This window comes from Ciconia boyciana, chromosome 3 (genome assembly GCF_034638445.1).
Source record: "Ciconia boyciana chromosome 3, ASM3463844v1, whole genome shotgun sequence".
Taxonomy (NCBI): Eukaryota; Metazoa; Chordata; class Aves; order Ciconiiformes; family Ciconiidae; genus Ciconia; species Ciconia boyciana.
In genome coordinates, this window is record NC_132936.1 from 89,971,909 (window position 1) to 89,989,239 (window position 17,331).

At 49.3% G+C, this 17,331-nt stretch overlaps 1 protein-coding gene across 1 annotated transcript in view; it reads right to left on the reverse strand.

The window, feature by feature from the left end:
• Positions 1 to 854: 854 nt before the first annotated feature.
• LOC140649898 (protein ELYS-like) overlaps positions 855 to 17,331 on the reverse strand; it is a 64,094-nt gene continuing 47,617 nt past the window's right edge. Inside the window, exons 34-37 of the mRNA XM_072857734.1 lie at positions 16,619 to 16,807; positions 4,235 to 4,405; positions 2,635 to 2,789; positions 855 to 1,128 (exon numbers count right to left, since the gene is read on the reverse strand). Coding sequence (XP_072713835.1) covers positions 855 to 1,128; positions 2,635 to 2,789; positions 4,235 to 4,405; positions 16,619 to 16,807 — 789 coding nt within the window. The remainder of the gene's footprint in view (positions 1,129 to 2,634; positions 2,790 to 4,234; positions 4,406 to 16,618; positions 16,808 to 17,331) is intronic.

Here is a 17,331-nt window from a genome sequence, read left to right on the forward strand (position 1 = left end):
AGAAGCCTGCTCGAGTTCATTTCACTGTCTTAAAAAAGCAAAGCGCAGGCAGTTCAACGCAGGAAAACGAGTTGATGCAGTAAGCGAATGAGGAGCTGTCCTCAGCAGAACAGGGTGCAGTACTGTGTGCCCAAACGCACGTGACAGCTGCCAGCCAAGACTCACACGATCATCCAGACGGATGGGCCTAAGGCGGCACTTGAACTACCACCTTTAGCCATACACCCCAAACGGGGTTCAGCATTCCCGACGCAATTAAGTCCCTAAATTTCCCATCATTTTACCAAACGTGATCAGGAAGCAATTATTAGACCCGAAAGACCGACACCACGCTTCTTTCTGTTGCCAGAAGCTCCAGACCTGGAGTCACGCTTTATTCAGGAAGAAAGCAAGCACTGCTGTTTAGGTCAGCAACTTTGCTGCGGGATGCATGCTTCATGCAAAAAACAAGAGACCCCCACAAAACTTCTGTCTGGCTAAATAAGTCATGTTGACATTGGTTGCTTTCAGGAACGTGCCCGAAATTAAGAGCAGTACTGTGTATTTTTTTTTTTAAAGAACAAAGAACACAGCTGCCCCAAGTTCTAGGGTGTTTATCTCGTGACTGGTTTTCACGGGAAAAACTTTGGTTCTCCCTGTCAAGGACTTTGAAACGACACAAGGCCGAGCTGCTTTGACATGGCTCGGTGCATTCACTGGCACCTCTTATTTCAGTAATAATTTCTTAGAACTACAAAGTGAAAACCAGAAACTATAAGGTAGTTAGAAGTAGACAGAATATTCTGCCATGTGAACTCACGAGAGATTTGATACTATCTCGTGGACCCTTAACCAAGGGCTACGTTATTGCCAGTTTACCCAAGCTTAAAAGCCCCTGGAGGGTCTCGTCGGGGCGTTGCTGGCAGAGAGGTGTGTGAGTAACAAAACTCAAAGATGACAAGAAGATGATCAGATGCAGAAGACCAGAGGTTAAGGCATCTGGCCGCGATGTCCGTTACTGGGAAACCCGCCTGAGCCACAGCCGCATACTGGTACTCCCACTCCTTCCGGGCTTCCTCCAGCCGGGACCCCCACATCACCTGCGTGCTCCGGATCCGCCGCTCGTTCTCAGCCAGCAAAAACCGCTGGCTGAAAACCAAAGTCGAAATATTTGTTGCTCCTGCCTGCAACATCCTTACTTACCCTTGTTTGGGGCTTTTACCTGGAGCAAACCATCCACACTTGATAAGGGAACTGCCTGTGAGCAACTGGATGTGCCCTTTTAAACATGACAATGCATAAAAGACAAAAAAGAAGCTGTTACCCAGACAATCCCAGCAAACAGCAAGATTTCCTGTCAAATATTATTTTTTAGTTTGTTCTTCTGTTGTTGTTTTCCTTGTTTTTTAAAGTAGTTTCAAACACTGTCAAAAATCAGATAAGGATTTACACAGGAAAATGGACCGTTAAGTCCTTAACCATAAAAGGAGAACCCTAGTGTCTTAGCTATAATCTGGCTATAAATTAACTCTTCTTAACATTTTTGCAAAAAATGGGAAAGACAGAAAGAAAGAAAGAAAGAAAGAGAGAAAGAGAGAAAGAAAGACAGAGAGAAAGAAAGAAAAAAGAAAGAAAGAAAGAAAGATGAGAAAGAAAGAAAAAGAAAGAAAGAAAGAGAAGGAAAAAAGAGATAGAAAGAAAGAAAAAGAAAGAAAAAGAAAGAGAGCAAGCAAGCAAGAAAGATGAGAAGATACAGGCAGTTTTTACAAAAATTAACACTGAAGGCACTTGAATCCTGGTAACTCTGTCTTACGCTAGCATCAACGCAAAAAAACTCACAACAATCCATTTTGATGGTATTTGCACAACTAACAATTGAAGAATCTGTCCTTAAATATGTTCTTGTCTATAAAACAGGTGCTTGTGAGTTTTATAGCTACATTTATCTATACTTAGAGAAATTTTTACAAATATGCACAAAACTCTTCCAGAAGAAATGGGGTTTGTATCTCTAACGTAGAGAGAGAGACAGATTTTGTGCCAGCCACACTGCTGTTCTGACAAGAGAAGTGCTCTCCATTTGAGCAATGTCTTTAATAGAGGCAAGAAACTTTTGACCAGCAGAAAGGCTCTCACCTTTATGTTGCACAGAAAGCAAACCTGACTTTTAAACTACGCTCACTTTCACCAACATTAGAGCCACGCAATTCTACTTCAACGGGTCAAGTGGGTTATAAATTCAAGACTCAATTTACCATGATGGTCCTGCTGTTTCTGCCCAGAGCAGACTGCAGGAGTTTTGTCAGGACCAAGTCCCTGTATGGGACATGCAGCACGCTCTTTCCTGTAGCAACCTCAGCCAGAGCACTGAGGGAAAATAAAGTGAAAACATGTGAATGGTGTAAGCAAAACTATCAAAAGCAAACCTAGAGGGCGGGGAGGAGCTACCAGGTTAGAAACTTCAGTGTATTCATGCTTATGTACATGCTTCGGTATATTTGTGCTTACGTACATCTCAGGCTTTATTCATTGAAGTAACTTTATTAGCCACATACCAAGGAGTCCTGAATGGCGGGAAAGATTTTTTCATATACAGAAATTGATTTTTCACTTCACAGGAAAGGATTAAAAAAAAACCACCAAAACCCAGCATACCTGATGACATTTCCTAATGTGGTTCGACTTAGATTTACACGTATTCCTTCCTTCAATCTGTCTCTTTCAGATCCGGAGGATTTCTGCCTTTTGCTCCCTGCCAAGTCCATCACATTTATAGCTGACTGTTTGGTGCTTGCTTCGTCGAGAAAAACCTGTTAAAGTATGGTATCAACAGCAGGAAAAATGAGCACATCCATTGCTCAGGCACTATTAAGTAAGATACAGAAAATGAAACTCTGCAGAAACGCAGAGGAAATAAATAGGTTGTGGTAGTTACCGGTGTTGGAACATCTTATATGTGAAGAGTTGCTTTCCGCCTGAGAACTGCAAAGGTGTGCCTAAAACCCAATGACCTGCCGCCTCTCGGGACTGAGCAACAGGCAATACGCTCATCCCCTGCACCCACAGAAAGGGAGCACGGAAACACCCCTGGCTCCCAACCTCCCCTGGCTGCAAAGATGTCGTCTCCCTCCCATTCCCCTTTGGGATGAGCCCAGGACTGGCCCTGCCTGCCGGGGCCGAGCAGCTTTCGCGGCTGCCTGCGCCAGCAGCCGCGGGGAGCTGAGCTCGCTTGTGCTGCAGAGAGCATGGCTCATGCACGGCCGGGCCAGCCGGAGCCCCCTCCTCCTCAACCAGCCCCAGCCCACGGTTGTCCTGTGTAAGCTGCTCTGCAGACACCTCCCGACCTCTGTCGACAGGGGACTTCCACAAAAACCGTAGTTCTGCTATCAGTCTGCCAAGGGGAAAACTTGGGCGAGCGATGATACGAGCAGGGCCGCTCTCCAGAGCAGAGCCGCGAGCAGTCGTCTCCCCCGGCATGGCTGCTCTGAGATGGCTCGGCCATGCGTCAGCAGCAGCACCACGGCCACCCAGCACCCCTCCGCCCGGCCGGGGCACGCACAGCGAGGACGGCAGGATTCGGGCCACGTGCCCCTCTGGGCTCATGTCTTTGCAGCTGCCCCACTGCGGCGTTCCCTTAGGCGGGGTCGGGGGGTGCCACAGACTGCCCCACACTTGTGCCGCGCTCTATGAGCTTGCTGGCTATAGGGACGCTCGTTATGCTGAGCCCAGGAGTTCTGCACAGCGCTAACGGGCAAGCAGCAGCCACCAGAGATAAACAGCCACTGTAGGTTATTTCTGGACACCAGTGAGACATTTTCAAAGACCACTTGTAATATCTGGGACATTGAGGATCTTACATACGGAGTCAACCTGCAAGCAGGCTGTGGCTTAGGGCCTCTCTGCCTTTGGCGATGCTCACTCCGAGAGCAGCGGCGGTGGACAGGCTGCGAGCGCCAAAAACGTGGGCTGGCAGGGCTGACCCTGCAGCCCAGGGAGGGGAAGCCCAACATGCTCTCATCTGCTCGCTGTCATGCAGGCGGCAATAAACGATGGGGGGTCTAGGGAAAACAGAGCCACCCTGGATTTTGTGTCTGCAGAAACTTGCACAAGTCCATTTTATGGTGCATCTAACAGGACTAAATTCATTAAGAGTGCTAAACAGCTATACTGAACAGTGGAAACAGTGCCTGCACGCTACACCTGTTTGAATTGGATGGGGTTGACCACGTGAGACCGACTGCTGGGTGGCATTCACGGTAGGCGTAGCTGCTGCTCTCATCCTATTCCCTCGTTCCATTAACCTCTCGATCTGTGCGTAATTGTCACAAGGCACCGGCTTCAAACCGCCCACATAAAAACCTTGCTGCTGGTCTTCTCTGACCTTGAGCCCACCAGGCTTCCTGGTCTTCGATAGTAAGTCTATGACCTGGGGAGAGAGATTTATAGTCAAAATTTGTTACCAGCGTAAGAAAAAGTATTGTTACACTCGGTAAGGATAGAACAAAAATTAAGACAGACTATGGCTGAGCACGGGGTAGTTATTCAGGCTTTCGCACGTTTAGCAACTCATTCCCAGAGAGTTCCACTTTCCAGGGAAATTTAACCTACATTGAGAGCTCACACCTGTAGACTTAAGATGTTTGGAAAATTCAGGATAAAGGCGTTACTTCCCTCTGCTTCTCTTATCGTCGCTAGATGAGGAGTTTCAAAAAGCTTTTTCCATGAGCTGCTAAAACTAAGGAAGGTTGTTTTCCTGCGTATTCATTGTTTTCCTCTCTCTCCTGCCCAGTGCATCAAATTTGTCTGAAATTGGCCACATGGCTCAAAACCAAGGAGGAGGAAGGTAGAGGGGAAAGTAGCCCACAAACAAGTGGCAAACTGTGTAACCCTCAGAAGGAAAGCGAAAAATTCAGCCCTCTGAGACCATCTTCAAAATCCCCTGCCAGCTTAAGAGAAACAGATTACCCATTTTCAATTAGCAATGAGTCCTGTGTCTGCCAACATAAGAGACTAACAAGGTGCTGTGGTTTAACCCCAGCTGGCAACTAAGCACCACGCAGCCACTCGCAGCTCACTCCATCCCAGCGGGAGGGGGATGAGAATTGGAAGGGTAAAACTGAGAAAACTCGTGGGTTGAGTTAAGAGCGGTTTAATTATTGAAATAAAATACTACTACTACTACTAATAATAATAATTGTAATGACAAGGAAAACAATGAGAGAGAGAGAGAGAGAGGAAGAACACTCAGGAAAAACAAGTGATGCAAGCACTCCCCTCCCACCGACTGACCCCCTGCCAGTCCCCGAGCAGCGATCACAGCCCTCCGGCCAACTCCCCCCAGCTTATATACTGAGCATGACGTCCTATGGTATGGAATAGCCCTTTGGCCAGTTGGGGTCAGCTGTCCTGGCTGTGCCCCCTCCCAGCTTCTTGTGCGCCTGGCAGAGCATGGGAAGCTGAAAAGTCCCTGACTTAGTACAAACACTGCTTAGCGACAACTCAAACATCAGTGTACTATGACGTTACTCTCATGCTAAATCCAAAACACAGCACTACACCAGCTACTAGGAAGAAAATTAACTCTATCCCAGTCGAAACCAGGACAGTATCCACCCCTTATTCTATACCATCTATGTCATGCCCGGGTCCCATACTTTCCAATACATTCCAATTAGTCCCCTGCTTTTCCTGCCTTTTGATATATACACACACATATCATTCCCTTGGTCTATGGGCCATCCCTCTAAAATGTCCGTTGGGTTCATTTAGTCCATGGCTTTGGGTTCCATCTGTCATAATAGTCTTTCAGGGCAGGAGAGATGGTGTGTGGTGTTGGATTGTTGCACGCTGAAGCCAGCTTTGGTTCTAAGTTCCTTCTTCATTAATCTGGGTGATTCTCACTGTAATACCATTCATATGGCATGTAACAACTATAGTAGTAATGACATAGAGTATGACGTAGCAATTAACATCATACAGTTCAAATCATTGTCTATTCTCACCCAAAATCAAGTCCCCTTGAGGTAGACAACGGACTTCCCCATCCTCCCGCATTACCCACCAAGCACACCCAGGTCCTTGAGACAAAGCAATCCCATGAATGGGCTTGCCTTTGCCCAAGGCAGGAGCAACCCAGACTGTCTTCCCCAGCGTATTTTTTACGTGCACTACAGGGACTTTATGCCCCTCTACAGTACATAAAAGTTTTGATTGGGCAGGGCCAGCTCAATTGGCAGATCCCCTAGTGTTGACTAACCAGGTGGCCTTTGCTAAACGTGCATCCCAATGCCTGAACGTCGCACCACCCATTGCTCTCAGTGTAGTCTTTAACAGTCCATTGGTATCATTAGATTTTCCCGAAGGCTGGTGCATGATAGGGGATGTGATATACCCACTCAATGAATGCCATGCTCTTTGGCCCAGGTGTCTATGAGGTTGTTTTGGAAATGAGTCCTGTTGTCCGACTCAGTTCCCTCTGGGGTGCCGTGTCACCACAGGACTTGCTCTTCAAGGCCCAGGAGAGTGTTCCAGGAGGTAGCATGGGGCACAGGATAAGTTTCCAGCCATCCGGTGGTTGCTTCCACCATGGTAAGCACATAGCGCTTGCCTTGGAGGGTTTGTGGGAGTGTGATATAATCCATCTGCCAGGCCTCCCCATATTTATATTTCGGCCATCGCCCTCCATACCACAGAGGCTTTAACCGCTTGGCTTGTTTGATTGCAGCGCGCGTTTCACATTCATGGATAACCTGTGCAATAGTGTCCATGGTCAAGTCCACCCCTCATTCACAAGCCCATCTATATGTTGCATCTCTTCCTTGATGGCCTCAGGTGTCACAGGCCCACCAAGCTATGAATAATTCACCCTTATCTTGCCAGTCCAGATCCACCTGAGCCACTTCAATCTTAGCAGCCTGATTCACCTGCCGGTGGTTTCTGTGTTCTTCAGTGGCCCCGCTCCTGGGTACATGAGCATCTATGGGATGTACTTTTACAACCAGGTTCTCCACCCAGGCAGCAAATGCTTGCTCCAGTGAGGCAGCCCAGATGGGTTTGCCTCTGCGCTGCCAGTTACTCTGCTTCCATTGCTGCAACCACCCCCACAGGGCATTTCACAGAATCACAGAATCGTATAGGTTGGAAAAGACCTTTAACATCATCGAGTCCAACCGTAAACCTAACACTGCCAAGACCACCACTATACCATGTCCCTAAGCACCTCATCCAAACGTCTTTTAAATACCTCCAGGGATGGCGACGACTCAACCACTTCCCTGGGCAGCCTGTTCCAGTGCTTGATAACCCTTTCAGTGAAGTAAAATTTCCTAATATCCAGTCTAAACCTCCCCTGGTGCAACTTGAGGCCATTTCCTCTCGTCCTATCATTTCTTACTTGGGAGAAGAGACCGACCCCCACCTCTCTACAACCTCCTTTCAGGTAGTCGTAGAGAGCGATACGGTCTCCCCTCAGCCTCCTTTTCTCCAGGCTAAACAACCCCAGTTCCCTCAGCCGCTCCTCATCACACTTGTTCTCCAGACCCTTCACCAGCTTTGTTGCCCTGCTCTGGACACGCTCCAGCACCTCAATGTCTCTCTTGTAGTGAGGGGCCCAAAACTGAAACACAGTATTCGAGGTGTGGCCTCACCAGTGCCGAGCACAGGGGCACGATCACTTCCCTAGTCCTGCTGGCCACACTACTTCTCATACAAGCCAGGATGCCATTGGCTTTCTTGGCCACCTGGGCACACTGCCGGCTCATATTCAGCTGGCTCTCGACCAACACCCCCAGGTCCTTTTCTGCCAGGCAGCTTGCCAGCCACTCTTCCCCAAGCCTGTAGCGTTGCATGGGGTTGCTGTGGCCCAAGTGCAGGACCTGGCAATTAGCCTTGTTGAACCTCATACAACTGGCCCCAGCCCATCGATCCAGCCTGTCCAGGTCCCTCTGTAGAGCCTTCCTCCCCTCAAGCTGATCAACACTCCCGCCCAGCTTGGTGTCATCTGCAAACTTACTGAGGGTGCACTCGATGCCTTCGTCCAGATCATTGATAAAGATATTAAACAGAACTGGCCCCAACACAGAGCCCTGGGGAACACCGCTTGTGACCGGCCGCCAACTGGAGTAAACTCCATTCACCACCACTCTTTGGGCCTGGCCATCCAGCCAGTTCTTTACCCAGCGAAGAGTACACCCGTCCAAGCCATGAGCAGCCACTTTCTCCAGGAGAACGCTGTGGGAAACCATGTCAAAGGCTTTACTGAAGTCTAGATAGACAACATCCACAGCCTTTCCCTCATCCACTAGGCGGGTCACCTTGTTGTAGAAGGAGATCAGGTTGGTCAAGCAGGACCTGCCTTCCTAAACCCATGCTGACTGGGCTTGATCCCTTGGTTATCCTCTACGTGCCGTGTGATGGCACTCAGGATGATCTGCTCCATCAGCTTCCCTGGTACCGAGGTCAGGCTGACAGGCCTGTAGTTGCCCGGGTCCTCCTTCTGGCCCTTCTTGTAGATGGGTGTCACATTTGCTAATCTCCAGTCAACTGGGACCTCCCCGGTTAGCCAGGGCTGCTGGTAAATGATGGAAAGGGGCTTGGTGAGCACTTCTGCCAGTTCCTTCAGTACTCTCGGGTGGATCTCATCAGGCCCCACAGACTTGTGAGCATCTAAGTGGTGCAGCAGGTCACTAACCATTTCCCCCTGGATTATGGGGGCTCCATTCTGGTCCTCGTCCCTATCTCCTGAATCGGGGGGCTGGGTACCCAGAGAACAATTGGCCCTACTATTAAAGACTGAGGCAAAGAAGGCATTAAGTACCTCAGCCTTTTCCTCATCCTTGGTCACTGTGTTCCCTCCCCCGTCTACTAGGGGCTGGAGATTCTCCTTAGCTCTCCTTTTGCTGCTAATGTATTTGAACAAGTATTTTTTGTTGTCTTTTATGGCAGTAGCCAGATTGAGCTCTAGCTTGGCTTTGGCCCTTCTAATTTTCTCCTTGCACAACCTCGCTACACCTTTGTAGTCCTCCTGAGTTGCCTGCCCCTTCTTCCAGAGCTTGTAGACTCTCCTCTTTTTCCTGAGTTCGAGCCAAAGCTCTCTATTCAGCCAGGCCGGTCTTCTTCCCCGCCGGCTCATCTTTCGGCACCTGGGCACAGCTTGCTCTTGTGCCTTTAGGACTTCCTCCTTGAAGAATGTCCAGCCTTCCTGGACTCCTTTGCCCTTTAGGGCTGCCTCCCAGGGGACTCTGTCGACCAGTCTCCTAAACAGGCCAAAGTCTGCCCTGCAGAAGTCTAAGGTGGCAGTTCTGCTGACCCCCCTCACCTCTTCTCCAAGTATCAAAAACTCTATCATTTCATGATCACTCTGCCCAAGACGGCCTCCAACCATCACATCGCTCACAAGTCCTTCTCTGTTCTTGAACAAGAGGTCCAGCGGGGCACCTTCTCTAGTTGGCTCACTCACCAGCTGTGTCAGGAAGTTATCTGCCACACACTCCAGGAACCTCCTAGACCGTTTCCTCTCTGCTGCCTTGTATTTCCAGCAGACATGCGGTAGGTTGAAGTCCCCCACAAGAACAAGGGATAGCGATCGTGAGGCTTCTCCCAGCTGCTTATAGAATAGTTTGTCTGTCTCCTCATCCTAGTTGGGTGGTCTGTAACAGACTCCCACCACAATATCTGCCTTGTTGGCCTTCCCCCTGATTTTTACCTATAGACACTCCACCCTATCGTCACCATCATTAAGCTCTAAACTATCCAGACACTCCCTAACATACAGGGCTACCTCACTGCCTCTCCTTCCTCTCCTGTCCCTCCTGAAGAGTTTATAGCCATCCATCGCCGCACTCCAGTTGTGCGAGTCATCCCACCGTGTTTCCGTGATGGCAACCATATCATAGTTTTCCTGGTGTACAGTGGCTTCCAGCTCCTCCTGCTTGTTGCCCATGCTGCGTGCATTGGTGTAGAGCCACTTCAGCTGGGCTGTCGTCCGTGTCTCCTTCATAGAGGAACAGCCCTTACGTGCTTTGACGTGTTTCACTGGTGTTTCCCTCTTGGCTCCTATTGCCTCAGTATCCCCTAGCTCAACTCTCTTCAACTTCAACTGTGCACCCGTGTACCCCGCACATCTCAGAGACACAGGCTGAGTGCCCTCGCTGGCACCCCCTCCCTCTAACCGTGGCACGTTGTCCCTCAGCTTCTCCTGGGCAAGCCTGATATTACCTCCCTCCCCCTTTGAGTCTAGTTTAAAGCTCTGTCCATGAGCCCTGCAAACTCCTGAGCAAAGATTCTCTTTGCCCTTTGAGAAAGATGAATCCCATCTGACGCCAGCAAACCTGGTGCTGTGTAGGCCATCCCGTTATCAAAAAAACTACATCCGTGGCGATGACACCAGCCACGGAGCCATGAGTTAATAGACTGGGTACCTCTGTTCCTTCTAGTGTCACTGCCCACAACTGGAAGGAGAGAGGAGAAAATAACCTGTTCTCCGGAGTCCCTTACTAGCCGTCCCAAGGCCCTGAAGTCTCTTTTGATTGCCCTAGGACTTCGTGTTGCAGCTTCATCACCCCCCACATGGAAGAGCAGTAGAGGGTAATAGTCCAAGGGCCGTACCAGGCTAGGGAGTATCCTCGTGATATCCTTCACCCGGGCCCCAGGGAGGCAGCAGACTTCCCTAAGAGGAGGGTTCGTCCGCCATATCGGACCCTCAGTTCCCCTCAGAAGGGAGTTGCCCACAACTATAACCCGTCTTCTCTTCCTTGTGGAGGTGGAGTTAATACGAGAGGTACGCTCTTCTGACCTGGGCGACACCTCTGGTGTAGATGGACCGTCATCCCCATCCTCCATTGCCTGGCCTTCCACCTCCAGGGCCTCATACCTGTTGTACAGAAGCACCTGGGAAGGCGAGGTGGGCAAGGAGGGCATTCGCCTGCTGCCACAAATGTGGACTTGCCTCCGTTCACTCTTTTCCTTTGAGCTGCTGCCTTCAGCCCAGTGGGCGTGGGGGGATACAGGATCTCCTTGACCGTGGGTTCTTACTGGTGGCTGCTGCTGCTCCTGTTCCTGTCTCGGGGAGGCAGAGCATGGCACCACAGTCTCTCTCTCTCTCATCCTCCCTGATGCTCCTTAACCTTTCTACCTCCTCCCGTAGCTCTGCCACCATGCAGAGCAGATCATCCACCTGGTCACACCTCACACAGCTGTCCTCACGGCTGCCATCTGTGAACAGTGAGAGGCCCTGCCTCTCCCTGCAGCCTGAGACCTGGACGGCTGCATGTTTTCATGGGAGCTCCGTCTGGGTAGCCACATCCACTCTGGCGAGCACAGAGGGCATCGCTTTCTGCCGAGAGAATACCATAGCCGAGTTTCTTCTGAAAGGATGGGGACTACCGAATGAACTCACTTTTCACAGTTCCTCTTGAGCTGCTAGGGTGACTTTGCCTTCCCCACACGCCCTGCCTGCGCGAATGGCCACGCAAACTGACGCGCCACGCCCTGTTTGCCCGTCCTGTTCGTGCGCTCCTGGTCGCTCGCGCTGCCTGGGGGCTGCTCTTGTACGGGAGGGGAATTTGCCACCATCCCTGAGACAGTATAGAGAGCGAGCACTGGCCACTTTCCTCAGACAGCAATGTCTAAAGCTAGCTGCATGGCCTTCGCTTCTGCAGATTGGCTCGATTCACCGTCTCCTTCAGCCGTTTCTACCACTTGTCGTATAGGACTCCATACAGCAGCTTTCCATCTCCCATGCTTCCCTACAATACGACAGGACCCATCAGTGAACAGGGCATAGTGCTTCTCATTTTCTGGTAGTTTGTTGTACAGTGGGGTCTCCTCAGCACGCGTCACCTCCTCCTCTGGCGATATTCCAAAATCTTTGCCTTCTGGCCAGTCCGTGATCACTTCCAAGATGCCTGGGTGACTGGGGTTTCCTATTCGAGCCCCTTGTGTGATCAGTGCGACCCACTTACTCCACGTAGCATCAGTTGCATGATGTGTAGAGGGGACCCTCCCTTTGAACATCCAGCCCAGCACCGGCACCCTGGGTGCCAGGAGGAGCTGTGCTTCAGTACCAACCACTTCCAAAGCAGCTCAAACCCCTTCATATGCTGCCAATATCTCTTTCTCACTTGGAGTATAGCGGCCCTCGGATCCTCTCTATCCCCGACTCCAAAACCCTAGGGGTCGACCTCGAATCTCTGCTGGTGCTTTCTGCCAAAGGCTCCAGGTAGGGCCATTCTCCCCAGCTGCGGTGTAGAGCATATTTTTCATATCTTGTCCTGCCCAGACTGGCCCAAGGGCTACTGCATGAACTCTCTCCCGTTTAATTTGTTCAAAGGCTTGTCGTTGCTCAGGGCCCCATTTGAAATGGTTTTTCTTCCGGGTCACTTGATAGAGAGGGCTTACGATCAGACTGTAATTTGGAATATGCCTTCTCCAAAAACGCGCAACGCCTAAGAAAGCTGCTGTATTGCCCCAAATATTGTTGACGACGATGCCGTCAACATATTGCAGATATTCCAGAGCTTCACCCTGTTCAACTACCCCTGGGGCAGTCGATTCCAAGTGTACTGAACGCCCCTCCAAGTGAAAGCAAACTGTGGCCTGCACTCTGCTGCCAAAGGGATTGAGAAAAACACATTAGCGATATCAGTTGTAGCCTGCCATTTGGCTGCCTTTGACCCCAGTTCATCTTGAAGTTCCAGCATGTCCAGCACAGCAGCAAGCAGCGGCAACGTGACTTCGTCCAGGCCACGATAGTCTACTGTTAGCGTCCACCCTCCATTAGACTTTTGCACTGGCCATGTAGGACTGTTAAAAGGTAAGCGAGTGTTCCTGATCACTCCTTGGCTCTCCAGTCAACGATTCAGCTTATGGATGGGAATGAGGGAGTCTCAGTTGGTGCGATATTGCCGCAGGTGCACCACTGTGGTAGCGATCGGCACCTGTTGTTCTTTGACCTTCAGCAACCCCACAACAGAAGGGTCCTCTGAGAGACCAGGCAAGGTGGACAGCTGTTTACTTCCACTCCTGTGGGTCTGATGAGCCAGGCCATCAAATCCACACAGCCCAGTAAGCCCAGTTGTCCCTTTCCTCCACCTGGCTGGAGGCAGGGCCCCGCTAGTCCCGGTCATAGTATTCATTACCCACTTCTTGTAAATACAAGTCAGGAGCTCCTTCATTAAAGTCAGGAGTAAGATCAGCCCTTCTACTCCGTCTGGGGAGCTGCCCACTGGAAACGGGAGCAGCAATTTTCCTGGAAGAACCCCCCTGTGTGATTGTTTTTCCTTGCAACTCACGTACCCGCGCCTCTAGGGTCGAGGGAGATTTTTCCATTCCACTTCCTCATGTCCCCTCTGTGGTCACGCAGGTAAAACCACAGGGTGCCCCGTGGTGTGTACCCTCTATATCCTCTCTCTTGAGCAGAAGAACGCTGACTCCTAATAGCTGAGATACTGGTCCGTACAGGTGGGGAGTAGGACCTGTCCTCTTTGAGTTGCTGGACCTCCCGGGACAGTTTCTCCACAGTCGAGATGAGGGAGGAAGAGATAGATACTTTCTTTGTATTCCCGGAGCTGGCCGGCCAATTCATCGACCGTTGGTCCCTCTCCATCTTTCCAGGCCATTACTGCCAATGAGTTGGCATATGACACTGGTGCGCTCCGTACCAACTTCCGCCACATGGGTTGTGTGCACTGGACTTCATCTGGATCTTTGGATAACTGCTCGTTGTCCAGGTCACCATAATGACCTGGTGGCTAATGGCTAATTCCCTCAGGTACTAGATACCTCTCTCCACGGTGGTCCATTTGCCTGGGCGATATGTAACATCTTCCTTGAAGGGATATCTTTCCTTCATACCTGACAGAAGTCGCCTCCAGAGGCTGAGGGCCTGTGCCCCTTTCCAATCGCTTTGTCAGTGCCCCCTTCCCTAGAAAGAGAAGGGATAGTTCCGTCTCGTTTACGAGTTCTTCCTCCTCCTCTCCTCATGATAGCCCTGCTTTTTCATCCTCCCTTACTAAACGAGATGACTTTTGCTTCCAGCATTTCTCCTTGTGTATGGGGGTGACTGATACCGGCACGGGTTGGGTCTCTGGTTCAGCCACAGTGCCTGGCACCAGGGCTGGAGTAGCCGCAGTGCCTGTCGGTTTGTTTTCCCTCTCTTCTCCCTGAGGGTGCTGCATAATACTGAGGAGTGTTTGGTAGATTAGTAGCCAAGGCCCAGCACAGTGCGATCAGTTGCGCCTCTTTGGAATAACTACGGCATTTGTTTTTTTCCAAGCATTCTATCACTTCATCAGGATCCTGGAGTTGTTCGGGAGTGAAGTTCCAGACCACTGGAGGTGAGAAGTTCTCTAAGTACCTGCCCGTATTCTCCCACATGCCGTGCCACCCATGACCCTCCAGCCTCGGGGCAGATGTCTGGGAGATTTCTTAAAATAGTTGTTTAACCCTGAACAAGGCCTGAAACACATTCAGGAGACAGAGCAATAGGAGCATGCTGGCTTGAACATCCCAGGGATATGCAACATTCTCGAGAGCTGGTGTCACTAGCCTGGAGGAGAAAGAGAAGGTGAAAGAACGGGGGAAACCATCCTCCTCGTCTTCCCCCTAGACTGGGTCTCCGAGGAGAAAAGGTGTGAGGAGAAAAAAAGGAGTGAAAGGAGAAAGAGTGTCATTATTAATAGGTTCGAGAGATGGCACCCGAGGTGCAGAGATGACAGCAGTACCAACTACAAATACCAAATCGGTTTTTTGACCACTGATGTTATCGTCTCATAAGCCGATGTTACACAGTACAGTAAAATGGTAGTCCTGACCCATCTCCCAGAAGTGCTAAACCGCACCGCCGGGAACACATACTGCAAGTGTGTATCTTACATCATACAAGCATGCGCACAAATGAAAAACCATTGTGACCAGCGACTATTAAACTAATAACATGAATGCTTATAACGAATTTATTTTAACACGCTCTGGTCAGATCTGTCGTTATCTCAACCCTTCGTACCCCACGTTGGGTGCCAAAGAGGACTGTCGTGGTGTAACCCCAGCTGGCAACTAAGCCCCACGCAGCCGCTCGCTCACTCCACCGCGGTGGGAGAGGGGAGAGAATCAGAAGGGTAAAAGTGAGAAAACTCACGGGTTGAGATAAGAACAGTTTAATAACTGAAATAAAACATTATAATAATAATAATAATAATAATAATAATAATAATAATAATAAAATAATAATACATTGTAATGAGAAGGAAAACAACAAAAGAGTGAGAGAGGAAGAAAACTCAGGAAAAACAAGTGATGCAAGCACTCCCCTCCCACCGACTGACCCCCAGCCAGTCCCCGAGCAGCGATCACTGCCCCCCGGCCAACTCCCCCCAGCTTATATACTGAGCATGACATCCTATGGTATGGAATAGCCCTTTGGCCAGTTGGGGTCAGCTGTCCTGGCTGTGCCCCCTCCCAGCTTCTTGTGCACCTGGCAGAGCATGGGAAGCTGAAAAGTCCCTGACTTAGTATAAACACTGCTTAGCGACAACTCAATCATCAGTGTGTTACCACATTATTCTCATGCTAAATCCAAAACACAGCACTACACCAGCTACTAGGAAGAAAATGAATTCTAGCCCAGTCGAAACCAGGACACAAGTAGAGGAGCATACAGGGAAAAAAAGTAAATAAAAACACTAACTTTCTTCTTAACCCCTTTTTTCTTCAAAAAGGAGCAAAATACAGAAAGGAGAAAGAAGAAAAGTACTACAAGGGATGAAAGAGGTAGGTAAAGGAAGTTAAGAGGTAGGTAAAGGAAGTTAAAGAGGTAGGTAAAGGAAGTAAAGGGTTTTTTTTAAAAAAGTTTACTAAAACGTAACACTTTTGGTTCTCGTGTTAGGGATCAGTTAATTATGCCTGTGACTAATTATCACTTTAGGGTTTGTCTGTAAATCGAGCTGTACTACATCAACTTTTTATTCAACACTATTTTATAGGATCCAGTATGGCTTGTACTGTGAGTTGCTCCATATACTCACCGTTTCTATTTCTGCTAATTTGAAATTAACTGAGTCTTTTTTAAAGTACAACCTGGAAAGATCTTGGAAATAAATGACACTTTGTGCTAATCCCACCTGGTACTGCTTGCTCTTTTCCCAATTCCAGGTGCCTTTGAAGAGCTCTTTGCACCCAACGGGAACCAGGCCTCTGTTTGCACCATATCCGATCATGGAATAGCTCTGCCCTGAGCCGGTCCAACCGTATGCCAGCAGAGTGGCATTAGAACCTTGCCAGGCGCTCTCCAGCACTCCTTGACCAAGATCACGAAAGACCTCTCTCTAAAAAACGATCGAGTGCCTCCTCTTCATAGCTGAGCAAGCAAATGCATACACAAGCACTGCTGTCCGGTAGGAGTGCCCCCACTAATAGCTTAAGTTAGGCATCAAGTTTTGCAAACACACTTGAAAGTAATACTGAGTTCCAGGGTGACAGAAATGTAGATAAAAGCTAGCTAGTGCTTCAGACCAGCAAACTGATAAATGCCAGTCATTTGCCTTACACTTACATGGATGTTAGTAATGGGAGATAAGCAAGCTGACCGCTCTACAAGTGTGTATTAGCCAAAACTGCTTTTAGTTGGTTCTGTGAATAGTCTTACCTGGCTGGCGAAACTGTTGGATCCTGCTGAGATGAGCATACCATTCTCGTCCTTTAGGAAGCTACTATGAGGCCAACAGGCCAGATCAAAAGTAAAGGATTTCCTGTGCCCTGGATTCCCAGGGTCATATGTACTTGTGCTGTTGGTGTTTGTAGGAATCGCACCCCTACTTCCTGCATCCTTCTCTCTCTGTGTATTAAAATGACAATTGTAGTATCAAAATACCAGCAATCAGTCATCCACTCGTCATTCCTGGTTTAGTCTGGATTGAAACCAAGCTCAGCAGCAATGCCCACCACACCAATGACTGCTGTGGGATAAGCCTGCTCTTGAACCATGCCAGGTGATACACAGCCAAGGAGTAAGTGACCTGAACCAACGGACACATCAGTGAGCGTTCACTTGCATTTTTCCCTCTACCTCCCACGCTGAGCATCCGCATAGGACGGTGCACTGGAAAACGCATTTCATTTTAGGAACAGCTTTAGTTCAGAAGGAGCCACGGTACATTGATCTCCAAGCGTACCAGAGAGAGTCATCTTCTTGACTACTTTGGCGAAAAAAGCATTCCTGGAATGGAAACCCGGAAGTTTTGCACAGAAGACAAAAGTACAAGCAAAACAAGAAACAAATGCTATCTTATTACTTGAAATTTTATTATTTCATAGTATTTTCAGATTGGCCTAGACTAATTACCTTACAAGCATTGCCTA